At 39.7% G+C, this 20709-nt stretch overlaps 1 protein-coding gene across 1 annotated transcript; it reads right to left on the bottom strand.

Moving 5' to 3' along the window:
- Positions 1-1149: 1149 nt before the first annotated feature.
- On the bottom strand, positions 1150-9781 carry LOC136717815 (cathepsin S). Its single transcript, XM_066695341.1, has 8 exons — positions 9049-9781; positions 7469-7603; positions 7068-7190; positions 6738-6890; positions 5850-6080; positions 2528-2696; positions 2192-2315; positions 1150-1630 (listed from the first exon to the last, which is right to left on the bottom strand). The coding sequence occupies exons 2-8, from the start codon at positions 7592-7594 to the stop codon at positions 1531-1533; spliced, it is 1026 nt and encodes a 341-aa protein (XP_066551438.1). The 5' UTR covers positions 7595-7603; positions 9049-9781; the 3' UTR covers positions 1150-1530.
- Positions 9782-20709: the final 10928 nt, after the last annotated feature.

Here is a 20709-nt window from a genome sequence, read left to right as displayed (position 1 = left end):
CATGCTGTGTTGGTTGGTTGTCATATATAGTTACTAGAAGACCCTGCAGCACTGTTGGTAATATGTAGGGATCGCAGAAAAAGCTCAGAGAAAAAGAAGAGTGCGCCCTTCTCTGTACGCCCCCCTTTTTCCCCAGTTCCCCTTCACCTGAATAATGCATTAGTAACATTTTTCTCACTTGTATTACAAACATTAAAACAAAACAAACATACCAATTGTTGTTTTTCTAATATTTTCTTACAAATCAATTACTAGCCCTGTACTTTCTTTAAACTCATACGTCCATGTTTCAGTCAAGGAATTCTCAGACCATCACATCTATATTGCTCTGTAGTCATGTGAGAGTGGTGTGTGTCTTAGTGCTGCCCTTCAAAGGGCTGGCATCCCGTCCAGGGTGCACCCTGCTTGTGTCCTGTGCCTACTAGGCTGTGGCTCACCATGACCCGATACTGGATGAAGCAGTTAATGAAATGGATAGATGACAGAAATACAGCTCATTTGGCCTGATATAAAATTACCTGATCTGTCTAAATAAAGAGCTGATATAAAATGCGCATACAAATAATGTATAGTTAGTGTTGTAAAATAATTTCATTAAATTCCACTCTGTGAAGATCCTGCACTTGCAGGGTGATTGTGTGTTGAAATACCTGCCTTGTTTCCAATAAATGTTTAATTGAGAAAAAAAGAATTTTATAGAATGTGGAATACATGGTAGATTTTCCTGAACGCGATATAAAAATATCTCTCCCACTAAATGTTGTTGTCTGTATCTAAGAATTGTTTTTCTAAAATATCACAATGTGACATGTTATGGTGGCCATAGTAAACCATTACTAACCTTTATCAAAAAACAATTGAAACAAAATAGTGTCTTGGGAGATTTTGTTTAAAATCTTTGCTATAAATGATTAATCATATCTTATAAATGTTAATGTAAATTATTAATGGTTCCTAACTGTTTTATAAACTATTTACCAATCATTTATTAATCATGGCATTATATCAAGTGTTACCATCTTAATTTAGAATAACGGCATTGCTGAAAAAAGTTTCCTGTCTGCAATGGAAAGAGGTCATTTGGGAGACTGTGATTGTTGTTTTCCAATACACAGGCATCCAAGGATTTAATGGAATAAACAACGCATGTGACTTTGCTAAAAGCTTTATTGCAAAGGACAGAAAAAGTCATAGCCAGCAAGGTGGTGTTCAAATCTTTGTCATTATAGTTCTGATTTTTGTAGCTCTGCTGGCTGTTGATCTGATAGATAGTGTATGTGGTACACAGAACAGACAGAAGAAAATCTATTTCACTTTTGAAAAATAAAATGTATGACTGAGACCATCAATGACAGTATTGATAAGCACTTGTATAAATCGCTAACAGAGAGAAAACTGCAGGGGGTGAGTTAGGAACTGACACATTACATTCCTTTAGGAAAACATGTTCATAATTATAGTTAATTCAATGTTTTATGGTGAAGGGAGATCAGAACAGAGTGAAAATTGAGTCTTCATCACTCTTGGCTTTCACACAATGGGATACAGGGGTTTCTTAGCAACTCCACATTGGTTCCCATATGCCCTGGCTAGTTGCATGTATCCCTTGTCGCCCCAGCATGTCCCCCAGCTGCAAATGTAAAACACAGAAAATAAACATAAATGCTTTCTTGTCAAGAAATAACATTTTCCATTTCCATAGAATTCATAATGTATGGCCAACCTTCTACTTTCTTTGCTGTGTTGCATGTGTTGTGGTTGAAATCGGCACCCAGACTTTAAAAAAAAGCTTTAATCTGTTACAGGCCATACAAAAGTGCAGTTTGTTGGTGCAAACTCTTATATGCACATCTTTTTATTTTTTCCAGGCCTGTACAGCAGTCTGTACAGACCCTGAAGTCCCTGCTCCTGCCATTACTATGTCCCACTTCAGCACAACCAGCAAACACACAGCCTCAAGTAAATAATAACAGTTATAATAAATAATAAATGATAAAGTCCCTGGCCAGGCACTCATCTTTAGACTGCCACCACCTCACTGAGGAGGTCACACTGTGTACCGACTGTAATGCAGAGAACCCCAAAACATGTGCTTTTTCACTCAAGCCAGGCCCCTTCACTTTCAGTCAGCCTCCAGCAGTAACCTGTGAATGCACAACAGGGAGTAGTCATGTGCAAATGAACCACTCACCTGTTCTTCAAGATCCAGTACTTATTGGGATGGCGGTTTCCTGACTGGAAAAAGGAGATCCCGTATCCCACTGCTAAGACTGCATGGGAAGTGTTGTGGGAGCATTTGGGGTCGTAGTAAATACCTTGAGGATCGAAGGAAACCGGTGTTATGTTACTACAATTCAATTTCCATAGAACATCATTGAACTGTTGATTTCACAGCAGTGCTGCAACTGTCCACAACAGGGAGAGTTTAGCAAATCTGTCATCATTAGCACAGAGCTCAATTAATCTTAACCCACACAGCTCTGATCAGCAGTTACACCTTTTATAAGCCACTGATTCACACACTCACCAGAACGGTACAGGTGAAAGGTCTTTTGGCTGGCATCAACAGACACAGCGATGGGCCCGATGACAGCTAGGGCATCTCTCAGGGTTGTTTCGTTATTTCTAGGCAGGAATGTATAGCCCTTGCAAGTGGCAGCTTTCTGTGCCCTTCTGTACTGGCATTTCTTATTGTCCTTACAGAAGAAAATAAATAATGATCATGCACGGCAACGGTCACTGAGACTGACACGTCACTTCTGTTTCCATTATTTATAAAGAATTAGTAGGGAAGCTTATAATCACCACAGCCCTGGATAAGGGCGTCTGCTAAGAAATAATAATTTTTCATTTTGTTAATACACTACCAAAAGTGATTTCTTGAGATTCTTGCCAGAAGAAGAATTTTCTTGTAACACAAAAACATATCTATTTCGACCAGCTCACACAAGTTAAAACATCTTGTGTTTTCTTGGTGTAAGAAACTGAATTTAATTACAGCAGTCATTTCTTACAGCAGGTAAAATCTAACTTAACCTTAAATAAAGCTGTAAAACAGTACAGTTCCAGGTGATATTATTAATGTATTATTATTATTATTATTATTATTATTATTATTATTATTATTATTATTTATTTATTTATTTTTAGCAGATGACCTTACCAAGGGCGACTTAAAGCTTAAACTAAATATACACATTTCAAGAATCATCATACAGTAACAGCAGTACAATAGCAGTACAATAAACAATAAGAGCTAGTTTACTGCAGTAAATATGTCAGTCCTAGCAGATACAAATCGAATATCTATTTCAAAATGTATAATTATATATATATATATATATATATATATATATATATATATATATATATATATATATATATATATATAATATAAAATTATATTATAATTTTAATATAATGTTTATAAAATAATAACAAGGGGTTAAAAATAAAAAGGAAAGCATGCTTAAAGAAGTCAGTACAAACAGTACAAACATTAAAAATATTGTACACTTTTAAAACGCAACAAAGATCACAGGTAAATTAACGTGAGAAAAATAAACTATATTTAAAGTTTGCTTATACACTGATGATTGATGTGCATTTTGGTTCAAGTTCAAATTGCAGTTTCTGTACTTGTGCCTTCAATCAACAGTCGGTGGTGGTCACTTGGTTACACGTTTGATGAAAACCTGGTTAATGTGAGTGTATATTATGTATATGACCCATGCACTTTCAGTGAAAGCATCGGAAATATAAGAAATGAAACATTGCAGTCAGAGGATTGTTTCCACTCATGCGCATCATTCAAAACACCAGCGACAATTCACAGAGACGGGTTTCATTTTATTGTCTTATATTTGGAAAAATAACTAACAGAGATGGCAGACCAACGATCAGCGATTAGGAGTGTCACTGAATCTCTACACAACTGGATCCCTCAAACTGCGGGCAATATTTCTCTGCCAAAAAATCAAGACGACTTTAGTGTGATTGCAGACCTTATTGGGGGTCAGTAACTTCCAACGCATGTTGAATTAGCTGTCAAAAACGGGAAACACTAACAGATCATTAGATATCACACAGGTCATTGCTATTCATTTCGGTATTTCGTGAAAGTATTTTTTATATAATGTTGTTTTATTGTTGCGAGTTAACTAATTGTATGTACAAATTGTTATTTAAATTAAAAGTTAACAATGACATAATTGAATCATCATGCATGCCACTTATTTCAAATGAATAGTATTAATGCTGGAGTAACAGGTTTGTTCTTTGCTCTAGAGAGGAAGACAAGCAAGATTCTGCCCAAATCTCTTTTCTGCAGGAACATCTGCTCCAACTGGCTTGAAAAAGAGTGTGATGCTGCTCCAGTTTGTACATTATCTACCGTTTATTTTGATGGATCAATAAATGCAATCTTCAATTTAATACAACATCCCATTGGTGTTTTTTTGTGTGTTTGTTTTGCATCCTTTGTTCCTTTGATTTTAGTCTTTTGCACTTAGTTAAGAAAGTCTTCTAAAAATAAAGTTTTAAGAAAGCACTGTTTTTCAGGAAAAAAAGTAATTTAAATAATTTCTGAATACAATAAATGATGTCTTGTTGCAAAAACTTTCTCTCTTGATAGAAGAAACCAATCCCTTGTTTCAAGAAATCAGGTAACTCGTTTCATTGGAATTATTTCTGGACACAAGTAAATTCTGGCTGGAATTGACATGACCATGGGATGAGAATACATTTCCAAGCCAAGAAAAATTTACCAAGAAAAAAAATCTTGTAGTAAGAAATCACTTTTGGCAGTGTATGAGATAGCATTGCGTTATTTCACAATAATATTGGGTTAATATGAGATTGTATTTTGCGTTATTAGCAATAATGATTGCGTCAACACGAGATGTCCCAGCATCAACAGCTACATACTATATATATCAAAATGTCAGTTGATTTGTACTGATTCATCTGAACTGGAAAACCTCTGCTATTTGTATTACTGAAAGACTGGGGTGTAAGATTTTAGTGAACCATGGATCTGGGGTTAGCAAGCTTGTATACAGTTATGAACAGATAGAGAGAGAGTGAACAGTTTCACTATAGGCCATTTCATCTACATATGTAGCTGCATTTGTAAATGGCATTCAAAGGAAATGAAGATCTGGATTTTGACATAAATGGATGAATACGAATATCATCATTTATATATATATATGATGGGCAGCTATGTGGAGAATGCTTATAGTGTCCATGTCCCCCCACTCCTGTAAACACTCACATAACCACCTATTAAAAATCTTGAAGAAAACTGTGCCTTAGCGCTGTTCCAACAGACACTTAAACACTATGTAGAGTTGCATTATGAATATTTGCAAGATAATGCACCAAGTCTTCAATATGAACACCTGGAATCTTTTCTTGTTCTTTGGAGACTGAGTGGGTGTTCAAAAATATGATTATAGTTTATTAAACTGAAACACTGTTATTTGACATTTAATTAAAGATTAGCAACTATCTGCAACTGTAACACTAATTGGTACAAAATAACGCAATATTATCTTGTATTAATGCTATAATAAATTGTTTCAATCTTATCTCATATTAACGCAATAACTGAATTAATGCAATATTATCTTGCATTAACGCAATAACTGTGAAATGATGTAATATTATGTTATAATTCCAATCATTATTATGAAATAATATTATCTCATATATATTACAATATCACAATATATCTTACTTTCTATGTGGTGCTAATAAACTTCTCTAAGAAAGACACATCAAAGCTAAAAAAGCTAATTAATTCATTTCTAGGTTTTCGCAATTGGCAGTCTCGGAGAAGAGCTTACTTTTCCAGTGTAAGGGTAGCTCTTCTCTGAGGCAATCCCCTTGTTGTCCCTGATGTATTTGAAAGCTCGGAAGCTGTTCCCCCCTTTGCATCCATGGTTTCCATACTTATTGTTCTTGGTGCAGTCCACCAGGTTCTGCTCACTCAGAGACACCAGCTTGCCTGTCTTCTTGAAGTATTGTCCCTCCAAGGCCCCCGTAGCAGAAAAGGCCCAGCAGGAGCCGCAGGAACCCTGGTGGACAGGAAAGAGTGCAGCACATCTAAGAAACAGAACAGTCTAGGCCAGTGGTGTCCAACCCTGGTCCTGGAGAGCCCCAATCCACCCTACACCGATTATTAAATACAGGGAACACATGTGAGTTATTAATCAATAAAGCAAGTCAACCAAGGGAATGCTTCACTCAGGACGCTGCAGGTATTCACATAATTGCTTCAATAGTACTGAAGGACTGAGTTTATCACCTGCTTCACTGATCAGAATGAAATACTTCCAGTCGTTTATAAATTGGTGCTACAAGGCTGACCTCTAAAACCTGCTGGACAGGGGCTCTCCAGGACCAGGATTGTACACCCCTGGTCTAGGCCAAGTCTAATCATTGCAAAATGGGATTACATATGCAAACTGAATGTATGACCATAACGAAGTTGTGTAGCAAACAAGAAACAAATGATACAACAAAATGATTTGAAAATAACTTCCAGACCAGCTGACCAAACACAGGTTCTGCAGAATCCTTGCGGTCTCTTATGAAATCCACAAGACAGACACACTTCGCTAGATAAGAACTTGTACGTGCAGTCTCGTGGGAGTCTAGAATCTCACAGAAACCTCGAGGGCGTATGGAGGAATGTTTAGTCAGCCAGTGTTCAGAATTCTGTACGTACAAACCTGGCTTTTCACTCCGGTTACGTATCCCTTGTTTCTCCAGTCTAGCTCCCTCGGAGGGCGCTGGGAGGAGCCAATCCAGTTGGAGACAGGGGTGTCCTCCAGGGCATCATCAGGGCTGAACCCTGTCATCATCTCGGTGACCTCCTGCTGAGTCTGATGACCAAGAGTTTGACATGAGTGAATAACGTTCCCACAAGATCAACCAGAAACTCTGTCTAAGAGAACTGAGAAATGAGAGCTGAGCTGTAGTTAGGCATTAAGGCATGATCTGCTACACAAATGTATCAACTGAGGTTTTGGCACCAGATCTGTGTGATATCGCAGCTTTACCAGATCCCCGAAGTGGTTCATCCCCAGAGTGTAGCTGTGCTTCCCCTGGGAGTGCTCCAGGTTGTGCTGCTCGATGAAACGCAGGTTCTCCTCCCAAATCTGCCTCCTGTAGCCCTCAGAGTCCTACATGTCGACACAGATTAAGATGCATGTCACTAAAATCTGGGGTGTATTAAACAGACACAAGCTGAACAGAACTGCTTAAATTATCTGTCAATGTAGAATCTTGGTTTCCTTCCTCCCTTTAAACACGTTTTTTAAACAGTATTTGATGTGAAGACAACATGAAGGAGGTGTTGCAATGGCACAGAAAGTGTGAAAGTTGCCCAGTGAGTTTTTAAAAATGTATGTAACAGTAGCATACACAGATACCAGTTTCTTGGTTTCTATGGCATTATTACCTCAGTGTACTGCTTGCCATGCAGAGTCTTCCAGTCTGCCCAGGTGCTGTCCAGAGACGGATCCCCTGGCTGGGATGAGGACACGGCCACACCGCACACCAACAGCAATGTCAGAGCCGCCTGCATTGTGTGAACCTGAGGCAGAGATCAGAGAACCGGAGGAGAGAACTCTTGTCTGAAAATGTACAATGGTTGATTTGCATGTACGCTCTTACAATAAATGGTGCAATATAGAACCAAAAAGGGTTCCATGACTCACTTTATATATGTCCCTCAAAAAGGTTACATATTGATGCATTATCTGAAGCTCTGGTAGGAACCCTAGAGGTTCCACAGCATTGACCAAATGGTTCAAAATGGCACCATGTACAGTACTACTTGTGAAACACACTTTTCCCCCTTAAAAGCTGAATTATAAAATATATTAGTTTGATTTTACACCACTTTAAATGTTTTTTTTTTTTTGTTATTGTTATTATTATTGTACATACAACAGTATATATATATAGCTTATATTTATAACAGTGTATAGTATAAAACAGCTTTAACTCATAGGAACTATTGAAATGAGTGACTGTAAAATGGAAATTGAGAAACACACAAGGTGCAGAATAAAGGACATACAACAGCATATGGAAAGTCAGATTTGTATGGTTCCCAATTTGAGGATGACAAATTTAATCAATGAAAATCAAATATTCATGAAAATAATAGACTTATTGTTTTCATAAATATTTGATTTTCATTAATTAAATTTAGTCAAAGTGATGATGAGTGAAAACAATTATACATATTGTAACATTTGCTGTGCAGAACAAGTTCAAAGCCAAAGAACTCTCTGATTTAGGAACCAAACCACTAATTTATTGCAGTGTCTGCTCAACTTGCTCTTACAAGAACATGTACTGTACACTGAGAAAAACACAGACAGACAGGAAAGACAGGGGGGCTGTGCCAGGCTCTTTCTGACACATCCAGGGTGAGACTGACAAAGTGCACACCATAGGGGTGAGGGACTCACGGGACAACTCAGACAGGTAATAACATCCACACAGCCATTTACAAGTTAACCAACCCCCCTCCCCCCCAGTCCAGGCCACTAGGGTCTGTTTCCCTGTGGAGGGCTGCTCCCAGAATCAGCGTGATGGACAGTCGCCGGCGATGAAATGTGCATGACGAAAAGATGCGATTCTGATTAAGCAGCAATCCACAAGAAATCTTGTCACTTTAATACAACTTACGACCCATTTAAAATGTCTGCTAATTAGTTCACTAAATTGGAACCATTTATGAGAAAAAGTTAATTTTCTTCATTCATGGAACCTTTTTCTCATAAATGGTTCCAAATTTGGTAGTAAGAACCAAAAGGTGCTAAATAGAACCCAAAATAACCTGTGTACAGTGTACAGTACAGCATAGCTATGCATATTGAAAGCATGGTCAAACTACAGGACGGCACAGTGCAAAATTATTCCTAAAAAGTGTTCAGAACACTTTAGTGAATGCTTTCAGAATTAGTTTGGAAATATGCCAAAAACATAAACATAAGTACAGCAGGTCTTGCTGAAGGAGTCCCTTACCTGTGTCTGTGTTCCAACAAACTCAGCACAGAGACACCTCTCAGAAATGGAAATCTGCCCCCTTTTTAGCTGCTGGTCTAAGATGGTCAGTAGCTTTCATTGGTCTACACTGATGCTGATGCTGATGCTGTCTAACCGATACTTAGTTGTGGTTGAGGAGGTTTCAAATTGGATGACTGGAACCAACACACATTTCTTTTGAAAAATGACAGCCAACACCCAGTACTAAAAAAAAAAAAATCCAGTTGCAATCTTCAGTTCTGAATGAAAAACCTGAAAACTGTATTAAAAGAAAAACAAAGAAATCTAAATTTGTTAGTGAAACAGTTCTAGAAGTAGAAAAAACTTGTGTTCTTGATTTATTTCTTATTGTTCTTCCTCATTCCTGATTCTCATATCATTTTTCAGTTAAAAAAAGTTCCTCCTAACTCACCATTTTTAAGTTATATAGTGACTATCAAACCCAACAAACTGCCATTCACACAAACATGAGAATCACTAACCATGCTTTTTCTCTTCTGATATTTATTTTTGAAGTTCTGACAATCTATATTTCTGGCGCTAACCACAAAGCGCACATAAAAATAAATTTCCATATTTCTGCAGCTGAAGAAAAGATATGTAGAATTATGGATGTAGAATTATTCACATATGAGTTGAAACAAATACATATACAGTTAGATCCATAAATATTTGGACAGTGACACAACTGTCATAATTTTGGCTCTGTACGCCACCACAATGGATTTGAAAGGAAACAATCAAGATGTGCTTTAAGTGTAGACTTTCATCTTTAATTTGAGGGTAGTTACATCCAAATTGGGTGAACGGTGTAGGAATTATACCCCCCATTCCCCCAATTTTAGGGGCTCAAAAGTATTTGGACAAACTAACATAATCATGAATTCAATTGTGAGTTTCAATACTTGGCTGTAAATCCTTTGCAGTCAATGACTGCCTGAAGTCTGGAACCCATAGACATCAGCAGATGCTGGGTTTCTTCCCTGGTGATGCTCTGCCAGGCCTGCACTGCAGCTGCCTTTAGTTCCTGCTTGGCTAACTGCTAATTTCCGTTTCTGGATTAGACCGAGGAGGATCCGGACAATGATTCCCCCCAGTCAGAAGGTAAGGGGTGTGAGTTAGTAGACATACAAAAGCGGCTGAGTCTTCTTCCTCCAACTTTTTAAAATAAAAGCATTTTATGTGAAGACACAGTTTTGCAATGGCCCAGAAAGTTGCGGGAAAGTCCCAGGAGCTGTCCAGTGCTGGATCCCCTCGCTGGGTCCCACTTTATAATAATGTGCTGTAATTCCTCATAATTAAATATATAAATACCATAGGATTTAAACATCAATACCTCATGAACATCATCTGAGTTCTGATGTTGAGCACATTAACCCTAACCCTGTTATACATGTGATTAACATCAGAACTCAGATGAAGTGCATGACATATTCATGTGTTTATCCTGTGGTATTCATATATTAATTCATGAGGAATTACAGCAGCTTATTATAAAGTGTCAACCCTGGCTAGGCTGAGGACACGGCCACACCGCACACCGACAGTAATCTCAGAGCCGCCTGCATGGTGTGAACCTGGGGCAGAGATCAGGCACCTGCAAAACACTCAGACTCCTTAACACCAACAGGAATAAAATACATGTTGAAAATACAGTATAAACTTGGTTACTTGTGTCTGTGTACGCAGCAAACTCAGCACAGAGACACCTCTCAGAGATGGAAACCTGCCCCCTTTTATAGCTGCTGCTCTAAGATGCAGCTGTGTATCTGTGGAGCAGAAATGAAACTGGAAAACAAATTAAGTAGTAAATTAAGCCTTGAAAGTTGATGCTAACAATTCCTACAGGTGTCCCAAATTTTGTTGATTACTTACAAACCCTCTGTCTGTATAAAAGCAGTGTTGGAACAGACTGTGTTACTACACCCTCTTAAGCATTATTTGGACAGTATTGTACTGCAGGAAGTAGTATATTGCTATCATAATGAGTGAGAAAAAGGCAATTAAACAAAGGAAGACAGACAGACCATTATAACCCTTAAAAGTGTAAGTCTTTCCTTTAGAGAAATTGCAAGGAAAGCCAAGGTGTCAGTGAATAGAATTTCCAACACCACCAAAGACACTTGGAAACTGGAGGAAACTCTAACAGGAAGAGGTCTGGCAGACCCAAAGCCACAACAGAATCAGAAGACATGTTTCTGAGAGTCAACAGCTTGCGTGAGAGGCGGCTCACAGGACAACAGCTGCAAGCACAGCTTAACACTGGTTGAAGTAAGCAAATCTCAGTTTCAACTGTGAAGAGAAGACTGAGCTGCAGGTTTGACAGTGAGTGGCATGTTAAGATGTTAAAATAAGAGGCTTGCCTTGGCCATGAAGCACCGCCAGTGGACTACTGAAGACTGGAAGAAGGTCTTATGGTCCAGTGACTCAAAATTTGAAATCTTCGGTTCATCACGTAGGGTGACACTGAAATCCAGAGAGAGAGGCACCTCCAATCAAAAGGTTTTCATTACAAGCAGCTGCAAGGAAGAGGTTCAAGAGGCGATCTCAAGAACAGTCTTAGAGAAGTTACAAACTACAGGCACTTTTATGCAGAGCAGGCAGGAAGGAAAGATAACAGGACCCACATGTGTGTCCTGTGATGAGTGGAAGTTTGGTTTCTGCCTGACAACTGCTCAGGAAGACCCATATATAGTTAATCTGTGAGAATTAAGGCATATGTAATGTTTAATATAAGGGGGGTTTGTACGATGTATCAAGCCCAAATTGCTGGTGAAAACTGGTTCTTATCAGACTCTGTTCCTCCAAGTATCAGAGTTAACTTTAGCACAGTACAGAGAGACAGTGAAACAGTGACCTTGTTTACACAGACACACAGGGAAAGAAATGCAGTTCTTCAGTCCCTCCTGTCGGTACAGTGAATGAAATGAGAAAGAAAGAAAGAAGAAAGTCCCCCCTCATGCTATGTATTGTTTATCTCTATCCCTGTAGTCATAGGGTGTATATCAGTAAGGCTATGTGTACACAGTTACCTGATATGGTCGGCAAAGTGTAAGCAGGTGCTGGATTGGTGGTGATTAAAGGCCATCATATAATAAAAGTATTTTATGTGAAGTATTTGCTGTATTTTATGTGGGAAATGTGTGTTTCAGGGTTATAATAGGGTGTGGTCATATCTGTATTTCTGACAGTCTGATATAACTGTCCGGATTCTTGATGCAGAGAAAATTAGACATTTGAAATAAACATCGACAGAAAGCAGAAACTCTACAAGAGACAAAGAGCAGAAGAACATGAAAACAATGCTCCAACTAATTGGAGGTCTTTGACTTGTGCCGATCCCAGCTGCACCTAGTATTGTCCATGCTATATTTCCATCCAGGTTTTGAGCAAGGAATCTGGAAGAGTCTGTAATGCATCAGCAAGCGGTCTATGTGCCAGGGCAACAGGTGCAATGCCACTGAGGTGCAGTCACCAGACCGTGCAGGGTGCACCCGGGTCTCCATTGTGTCATTCACCGGACAACACAATATTTTTTTGTAGGGAACATCAGTCGGCCGAACCTATGTATGGGCAATGAAGTCGTAGTAGACACCTGTTTAGCCTCCTTGGTATCCTGTGGATAAAGCACAGCCTAATCAGCAGAGTACCCTGTATACAAAAAAAATAAAAGTAAATGTGTGCATGTAAACCATGAAGTGTAGGTTTCAAATGCTTGTCCTAAACAGAAACACATACCTATATTGATTATCAGTATAAATGTGAAAGCAACTGGTACACCCCAGTCAAACCAGTCCCTCCTTTAGTGCCGTGATATGCTCTTTGTCCACACTACTACCCATAGTAGCGCTCACCATTATTCCAGCCCTCTGACAGTTTGTTAATGTTCACGTCCTTTGTCTCTTCCCCCATAAAACCTGTGTGCTGAAAGCGGCAGCACTCTTCAGCTTCCCAAGCTTCTGCTTTCTGCAACTTCCTCAAACCTCCAAACCTTCCCTATTCCTTGCTAAACAGTTGTCTAAGTTATGTATCAATATATGTCATACATATATCATACCGTTGTATTATATAATTATTCTATTATATCTAATGATTCCCAAGTACTTCAGGAAAGTAAGACAGGTGTCCGCCTGTGTGGCTCATAGGTCTTCATCTTTTCAGCTTCCTCCTATTGAAGTCCAGTATACACTGGTACGTGTTACTGAAACCAGATTGAACTGATTAATAGTTAATCTCTTACCCACTCAATGTATTTAGGGATTTTTTGTTATGACTGGGGACATCAAACTCTTCATCATGGAAATGAAAGGCAAAGTTGAATTACAACATTTTAATTTCCTGAAGCACTTGGTTATTGCTTTATCCCATATCTAAGAAACCTTCACTGAGTAATTGCGGGATCCTCAGATTCCCGTTTCTCTCTCTCTCTGTCGCTGTGTCTCTCTCTCTGTCTCTCAAATTCAAATTCAAATTCAAATTCAAGGTGCTTTATTGGCATGACCAGAAATAAGTATTGCCAAAGCAACGGTAACATAACAAACATTTTTAAAACATATACATGTACATTTCCATACATAAATAAACATAAGTATGTTAAACAATTAACCGATTGATTTAAATTAATAAAATTAAACAATAATTCAGAGAAACATATAATTAATATTGATAATAATAATTGGGTGTAGCATAGGTGTCATAGCCTGTGTCCAAGGGTGTCCCCTGTGTGAGTGGACTGAGTGTCCACTGTGTCCCTCAGGCTGTGGCAGGCAGCTGTATACTGTCTCCTCTCCTAGAAGGACTGGCACTTTCCCTGAGTCTGGCAGGTCTGGAAATCTCTTATAGAGATCTGCTATTTTGGGGAAAAATTTTGCTCGTAAATGTTCATATTTTTCACACTGTAGATTAAAGTGCAGCTCTGTCTCAACTTCTCTGCGCTGGCAGTGGGGGCACAGCCTGTCCTCTCTGGGCAGCCAGGTCTGCCTGTGCCGGCCTGTCTCGATGGCCAGGCTGTCCTCACTGAGCCTGTATTTGGTCAGGATCTTTTTGTGTTTTTCGTTCATTATTAATTTAAGGTATTCTGCTAATGTGTCGTGTCTTTTTAGGGCCCTACAGCACTGCAGTTTACTTTGTGCTTTTGTGTGTGTTCCCCAGTGGGTGATGTAGTTTTCTTTGTGCTGTGTGACAATGTGGTCGACTCTGATTGTGTGTGTTTGTGTGTTGCTGTCCTGAGGCTGGCCGGTGTTGGTGTGTGTGTGCAGTGAGCCTGCGGACCCGCTGGCTGAGGGGGCTCCTCTCTGGGTTCAGCTCTTGGCATTGCTGGGTCCTGTGGTGGTAGAAGTGTGGGTTTCTGTTTTTTAGATGGAGCCAGAATTGAATTGCTCCTTTTTGTATATTGATTAATAATGGATATTGGCCTAATTCTGCCCTGCATGCATTGTTCTGTGTTTTCCTTTGCACCTGTAGAATATGTTTGCAGAACTCTGCATGCAGGGTTTCTACAGGGTGTTTGTCCCACTGAGCGAACTCCCGCCCTGTGAGGGGACCCCACACCTCACTGCCACAGAGAGCAATGGTCTGGATTACAGATTCAAATTTTTACCTGCACCCCGCTTCCTGGTCTCAGTATTTAAGCTGGGAGAGATGCTTCAGTAGGGAGAGTATACAGCATGAGCCTGTGATGTGACCAGTAGCAGGACCGAGGAAGGAGAAGCAAAGCCAGCACAGGAGAGGGGAGCTGTGGGAAATATTGTGGTGACAGATTAACTCTTTATTTCCAGGTGGATTACAAACCATGCAAACGGAGATCCCGAACCCTGAGACGGCGACGATACACCCCAAGGACTTGGCGGCAGAGTACTGACGGCATGAGCTTCGAGCAGCTAAGTCGTTTTTTTGTTTTGTTTTTGAATTGACTGTGTATGCGGGACTGGCCTTTATTTCCAACTTTGTCTGCGTTATGGCAAGGATGCATAGATCTCTTGGTTATTCCCTCCCTCCGGTATTCTCCGTATTGAGCTGTATTTGGAGAAAGAAAGTGTTAGTGTGGATTATATTTTATAGTTGAGGCAAGAAATTAACATTGAACCTTGATTGCTCTCCTATTACCTGAGGTGTCTCTGCCCTTGGGCAATTCAGGGAGATCCTCTGTAGACCGAGTAAGAATACGGAGTTCTCTCTTTAACCATCTGTGTTTATTCCTAGCCTGCTGGTTGGCCAACGGGGCGCTGTCAGGCTGCAGGGAAGAGAAACCACGAGAAGTTAATTCCACTTACCTGTGCGGCCTGAGTATTGATCGCATCTGTGAAAGGAAGAGGGGAAAAGTTATTGGTGTCTTTGTGTGTGTGCAGTATAATTTTATGGAAATAGTAGTTTTATAAGATTTTTTCTTTGTTATATTTTTGGGTAGGGTTTTTAGTGTTTTAACACCCAGGGATTAAAGGTGGTTTTAGCTAGGTTTTATATAGTGATTTTATTTTATAATTTTCTATACAATTTATCCAGGACAGTCTTCATTCCCTGTCTGGAATTATTAAATATTGTTATTCCTTACGTGTACATGTGGGAGTGTCTTGGTTCTGTCGAGCCTGCCTGGGGAGAGAATTGGTGTGGGTAGTGTAACAAAGGAGGTGGCGTGGTCATGGAGCATAGTCGCCCCTAAGTACCAACTAGGGTGTGACACGCTTTTGGTGTAGCATCGGCAGGACCCCAGACACCTCACATGGACAGGGAGGTCTTGCAAGCTCCAGAGCTAGTTCCCCCAGGGATAAGCAACAGATTGAATTGAACGAGCAACAGAAGGCAGATTTTTTTTTTTTTTTTTGTATGGTGCCCTTGAAGGTCTTGCAAAGAGGGAGATCTCTTTGGAGGCAGGGGAAAGGGCCACTAGCCAGCACATTTAGATAGTCTTTATATTTTGTGTGGTTCAAAGGCTGGGCTGTGGGCACAATTCTTCCAGACCAAACAGCATAAAGGAGAGACTCTGGGGGGCCTTCACTTTACAGTTGCGTGAATTATTTTCCAGGAGGAGCCACGGGGGTCAGCACAGGAGGAGGTTACGCTGTGGGACCAGTACATCGCAGGGTTTTTGTCGGGGTCCCTGAAGCAGGAGCTCCTGCCGTGAACCAGGGATGTCCTTCAACCTTCAAACAGCCTTGGAGACAGAAGGTTGGGGAGAGACCGAGGAAGTGACCACACAAGCAGTGGTCTCATTCCCTAATGAACGGAAGCCCTCCATCAGTCCAACCTCCTGGAGGGCGGCCTTGAGGGCCGCATTGCGGGAGGATTTGAAAACGCAGGTACAGGAGTTGGGCCATTTGAAAGAGGAATTGGGTCGACCTGGCCCTGCAGTACAGCAGAGGGTGGCAGACCGAGGCGGTGCAAAGGCACTGTACATAATGAATACCTTGTTATAAAAATCACATTACATTTTATTGAACTTATAATTATATTGAATATAATAGTAGATGATTGTTGCAGGGGGTGCAGGGCAGTGTGGGTGTGTGTAATTTTAGGGGTGTGGGAGGTTTCTTTTATTTAAATTATTGGTTTGGTTTATTTTATTTTTCTTTCATTTATTAGTTTTCACTGGATTGTATCTTTTATTTCTTGTATTTTACTTTCAATGAGCATGTTTTGTCACTATGCACATTCCACACTGTGGCATGCACACCTCTCCTCATTGGACGATCCCCTCCTGAGCAACAGTCTCCAACCAATCACCTCCCTGCTCCAGAATATGAACTTGACTTAAAGATAGCCAGCCTGCATTGTGGAGCAGCACAGACTGCAGCAGCGTTGGTGGCAAGACTGGTACTGGGCCTGGGACGTTGTGCCTACGGGAGGGAGACAGGCTGGGAGAAAGGAGAGCTGAGGGACGTGCATCATAAGTTCAGCTGGTGGTGTATATTTCTACTTACCCAGCTCGATCTGTGTAGCAGCCCCTCTGAGTCTCCGTTTCTCTCTCCCTCTCCTTGGTGCCCCCGTTGTGGACCTACATCGTGGCAGGGACCCACTCCACTGGCCCGGGAGAGACTTTTTGGGACACCGACAGTGGAACTCGAGGACTTGTGACAGCCCGAGCGCAGGAAACACCAGTAAACCCTTTGTTCTTTTTCTGGACTAGGGTAGATTAGACCCCTGTTTTTATATAAACCACTCATAGGGATAGGATTAGTTTAGAGTTTAGTGGGTTTTAATGAGGTTTTTGTCATTGAGTGGTTTTGTGGACCTATTTTTCCTGTCCCTTTTAGTTGTGTACAATATTGCCCATTCATTAAAGGCTGTTTTAAGGGGGGTTTCAAACCTGTAACTAGCAGAGCCTGGACTTCGTGCCTCATCCCTCTGGATTGTTGACTGTGTATATAATCTGATAACTGTGAACTGGTACCTGTGCTGTGTGTATCTGGGATTGTCTGCCAGACCTGTGTGGGGAGAGTGAGAGAGGGGTTTAGTGAGTCCCTCCCCCCTCACTTTAAAGTAAACTGGGAGTGGCGTAGTTGTGGTTGCCTCTCGCTGCCAGTGCCACACAAGTTGCATATTCAACAGCAGAAGTGAATTATAAAAATGTTTCCCTGAACATTTCCTATTTTTTAAAGGTGTATTTTTAAAACACAATAAACAAGCAAAAGTGGGGTATTTTACAAGGTGGCGAACTGTGATGGAAACCCATAATTTTTGGAGTGCTAGCGCTGGGAATGCAGCCTTTCCCATGGTGCAATGCAACCTGACATTTTGCATCAGTTCCTTAATGCACTTGACAAATAAACATTACAGCATCTTTTGGCTTCAGCACTTGTGGGGTTAACCATCCTGTGTTGAGGCTCAAGTTCCTCCTAACTGTAGCACCATTAGTCATAACTCTAGTATAGTGACCATTTCCTTTGTGACACACTCTGAAATTCACACACACTCGACTGAGATATCACTGTGATATCACACGACTGTTGTGCTCAGAGTACTCTGAATTGCTTAAAACATAGCATTTTAAAAATATAATACTGTGCAATCTATAATGCATTTATCAATGTATTTAAAACAGTTTACAAATGAGAGGAGGCCATTCGATCCATCATGCTCATTTGGTGTCCATTAGTATCTAAGTGATCCAAGGATCCCATCCAGTCTATTTTGAAATGTTCCCCAATTTTCCGCTTCAGCCACATCGCTGTGGAGTTTGTTCCAGATTGTTCCTGTTTTCCATCTTGAATGCCTTGAAGCCCAATTTCCATTTGTGTCCCCGGGTGCGTGTGTCCCTGCTGATCTGGAAAAGCTCCTCTGGTTTGATGTAGTCGATGCCTTTCATGATGTTGAAGACTTGGATCAAGTCCCCACGTAGTCTCCTCTGTTCCAGGGTGAAAAGGTTCAGTTCCTCAGTCTCTCAGTAGGACATTCCCTTCAGACCTGGAATAAGTCTGGTTGCTCTCCTCTGAACTGCCTCTAGAGCAGCGATATCTTTCTTGAAGTGTGGAGCCCAGAACTGTCCACAGTATCCAGATGAGCTCTAACTAGTGCATTGTACAGTCTGAACATTACTTCTACACTTTTGACAATATACCCTAGCATTGAGTTTGCATTTTTTATTGCTTCCCCACATTGTTTGGATGGAGAAAGTGAGGAGTCCACGTAGACTCTAGGTCTTTCTCATGTGTTACTTCATCTAGTTCTGTTCCTCCCATAACGTAATTATAGTGGATATTTGTATTACTTGCATGTAATACCTTGCACTTGTCCACATTGAATTTCATCTTCCAGGTGTCGGCCCACAACTGAATATTATCACAAGTCATTTGAATAACCGAGATTATATCGCTTTTTGGAAATCTAAGTAATATCATATAATATGCTTTCACGTGATCTACAGCTGCAGTTGCAGTTTTAAAAATTCCAATAAATTAGTAAGACATGATCTAAACCCATGTTGACTATCTCCAAGAATTGGTTTTCATTCAGATGTTCCTCTATTTTCTATCTAATAATTTGTCCAACATTTTATTTGTAATGCAGGTGAGACTAATTGGTCTGTAATTTCCTGACTCAGTTTTGTCCCCTTTCTTGTGGATAGGTATGCCATTCGCAGTTTTCCAATCATTTGGCATGTCCCCTGTTCTAAGTGTCATTTGGCATAGCTTATAATAGGAAATATACCATCTGGCCCAGGTGATTTGTTGGTTTTTAATTCTGCTAGTCCCTTTAGTACCTCCTCCTCAATTATACTGATCTCTCTTAGGATTTGACTGGACTGATTGTTAACTTGTGTCATGTTATCTGTTTTTTCTTTTGGAAAAACCTCTGTGAAATACTCATTTAGAACATTTGCCACATCTTGTTCGTTTTCAAAGATACTTCCATTGTTGCCCTTTATCTGTTTCACTTCCTCCTTTATTGACCTCTTGCTGTTGTAGTATTGATAAAAGCTCTTTGCATTAGTTTTAGCTCCAAGAGCTTTGTTTCTTTCCATTTCCCTCTTTGCTTTCCTGATCCCTTTCTTAACATCTCTTTGTATGTAACATGGATTGTAGTGTAAATGTGTGTGTATATATATATATATATAAAGAAGAGTCCAAATAATTGAGAGAGCGAGAGATGCATGGTCAATCAAAAGGAATTTAATATGAGCACCTGCATGGAAGAGGTCCAAGAGGCAATCTCAAGAACAATATTAGAATAATTACAAAGCATTGGAACATTTATACAGACCAAAGACAAAAAGATAACAGACCCACATGTCTGTCCCATGGTGAGTGGAAGTTTGATTTCTGCCTAACAACTGGTAAGCAACACGCATATATGATTAAACTGGGGTGAAATTAAGGCATACGAAATGTTTAATATAAGGGGGTCTTGTACGATGCATCAAGCCCAAATTGCTGGTAAACACTGGTTCTTATCAGGCCCTGTTCTTCTGGGTATCAGGGTTGAACTATAACACAGTACAGTAGCACAGTAAGACCTTATTCACAGACACAGGAAAAAAACATGCAGCATATATTTACATTGATGAATCAATAGGTTAAATAAATAAAGATAGATCAACAATATTTACAAATATTAATGAGTGCGATCTAAGGTTTGGGCACATGTTGCTAAAAATGCAATTCCTCATGCAATAAATATTTTTCATACAGCTTCTGATATTTATATTTGAAATTCTGACAGTTAGAATATTTCTGGCAGCTCTCTGCTGGGTGATATCTTTATATATGATCTTTAAATTCCGAATTCCCACACAAAAGTCAAATAGATGATGACAAACTCACTAACCACAAAGTACACATGAAAACACATTGCACACATCCCTATTTCTGCAGCTGAAGGACAAATATCTGATTGTAGAATTATTCATGAGTCAAAACAAAGACATACGTTTTAGAAATGTGTTTTATTTTATTTTTGTATTTAGTCATTTAGGGGAAACTCCTTAAAATTCTATTTAAAATGGTCAACACATTGTCAACATTATGTATTATATTAATGCATTTAACACATTAAGAAGACAGTCATATTTTGATCATTTTAATTATACATTTTCAATTCGTTATTGGACACTATGTCTCACACTATGTCTTCCATTATTGTACAAATTGCTTGAATGTTATTATTAGTAGTAGTATCACCTGGATACATACAATAAAACTCAATATG

This window comes from Amia ocellicauda, chromosome 22 (genome assembly GCF_036373705.1).
Source record: "Amia ocellicauda isolate fAmiCal2 chromosome 22, fAmiCal2.hap1, whole genome shotgun sequence".
In the NCBI taxonomy this organism is placed as follows: domain Eukaryota; kingdom Metazoa; phylum Chordata; class Actinopteri; order Amiiformes; family Amiidae; genus Amia; species Amia ocellicauda.
This window is presented reverse-complemented; position numbering and strand designations above follow the sequence as displayed.

Coding starts and splice junctions, on each gene's coding strand:
- LOC136717815 (XM_066695341.1), bottom strand. CDS start 7,594: ATGCAGGCGGCTCTGACATTGCTGTTGGTGTGCGGTGTGGCCGTGTCC. Junction 6,081..6,737: donor TAACCGGAGTGAAAAGCCAG/GTTTGTACGTAC, acceptor CCTGTCCACCAG/GGTTCCTGCGGCTCCTGCTG. Junction 2,697..5,849: donor GCTACCCTTACACTGGAAAA/GTAAGCTCTTCT, acceptor TTCTTCTGTAAG/GACAATAAGAAATGCCAGTA.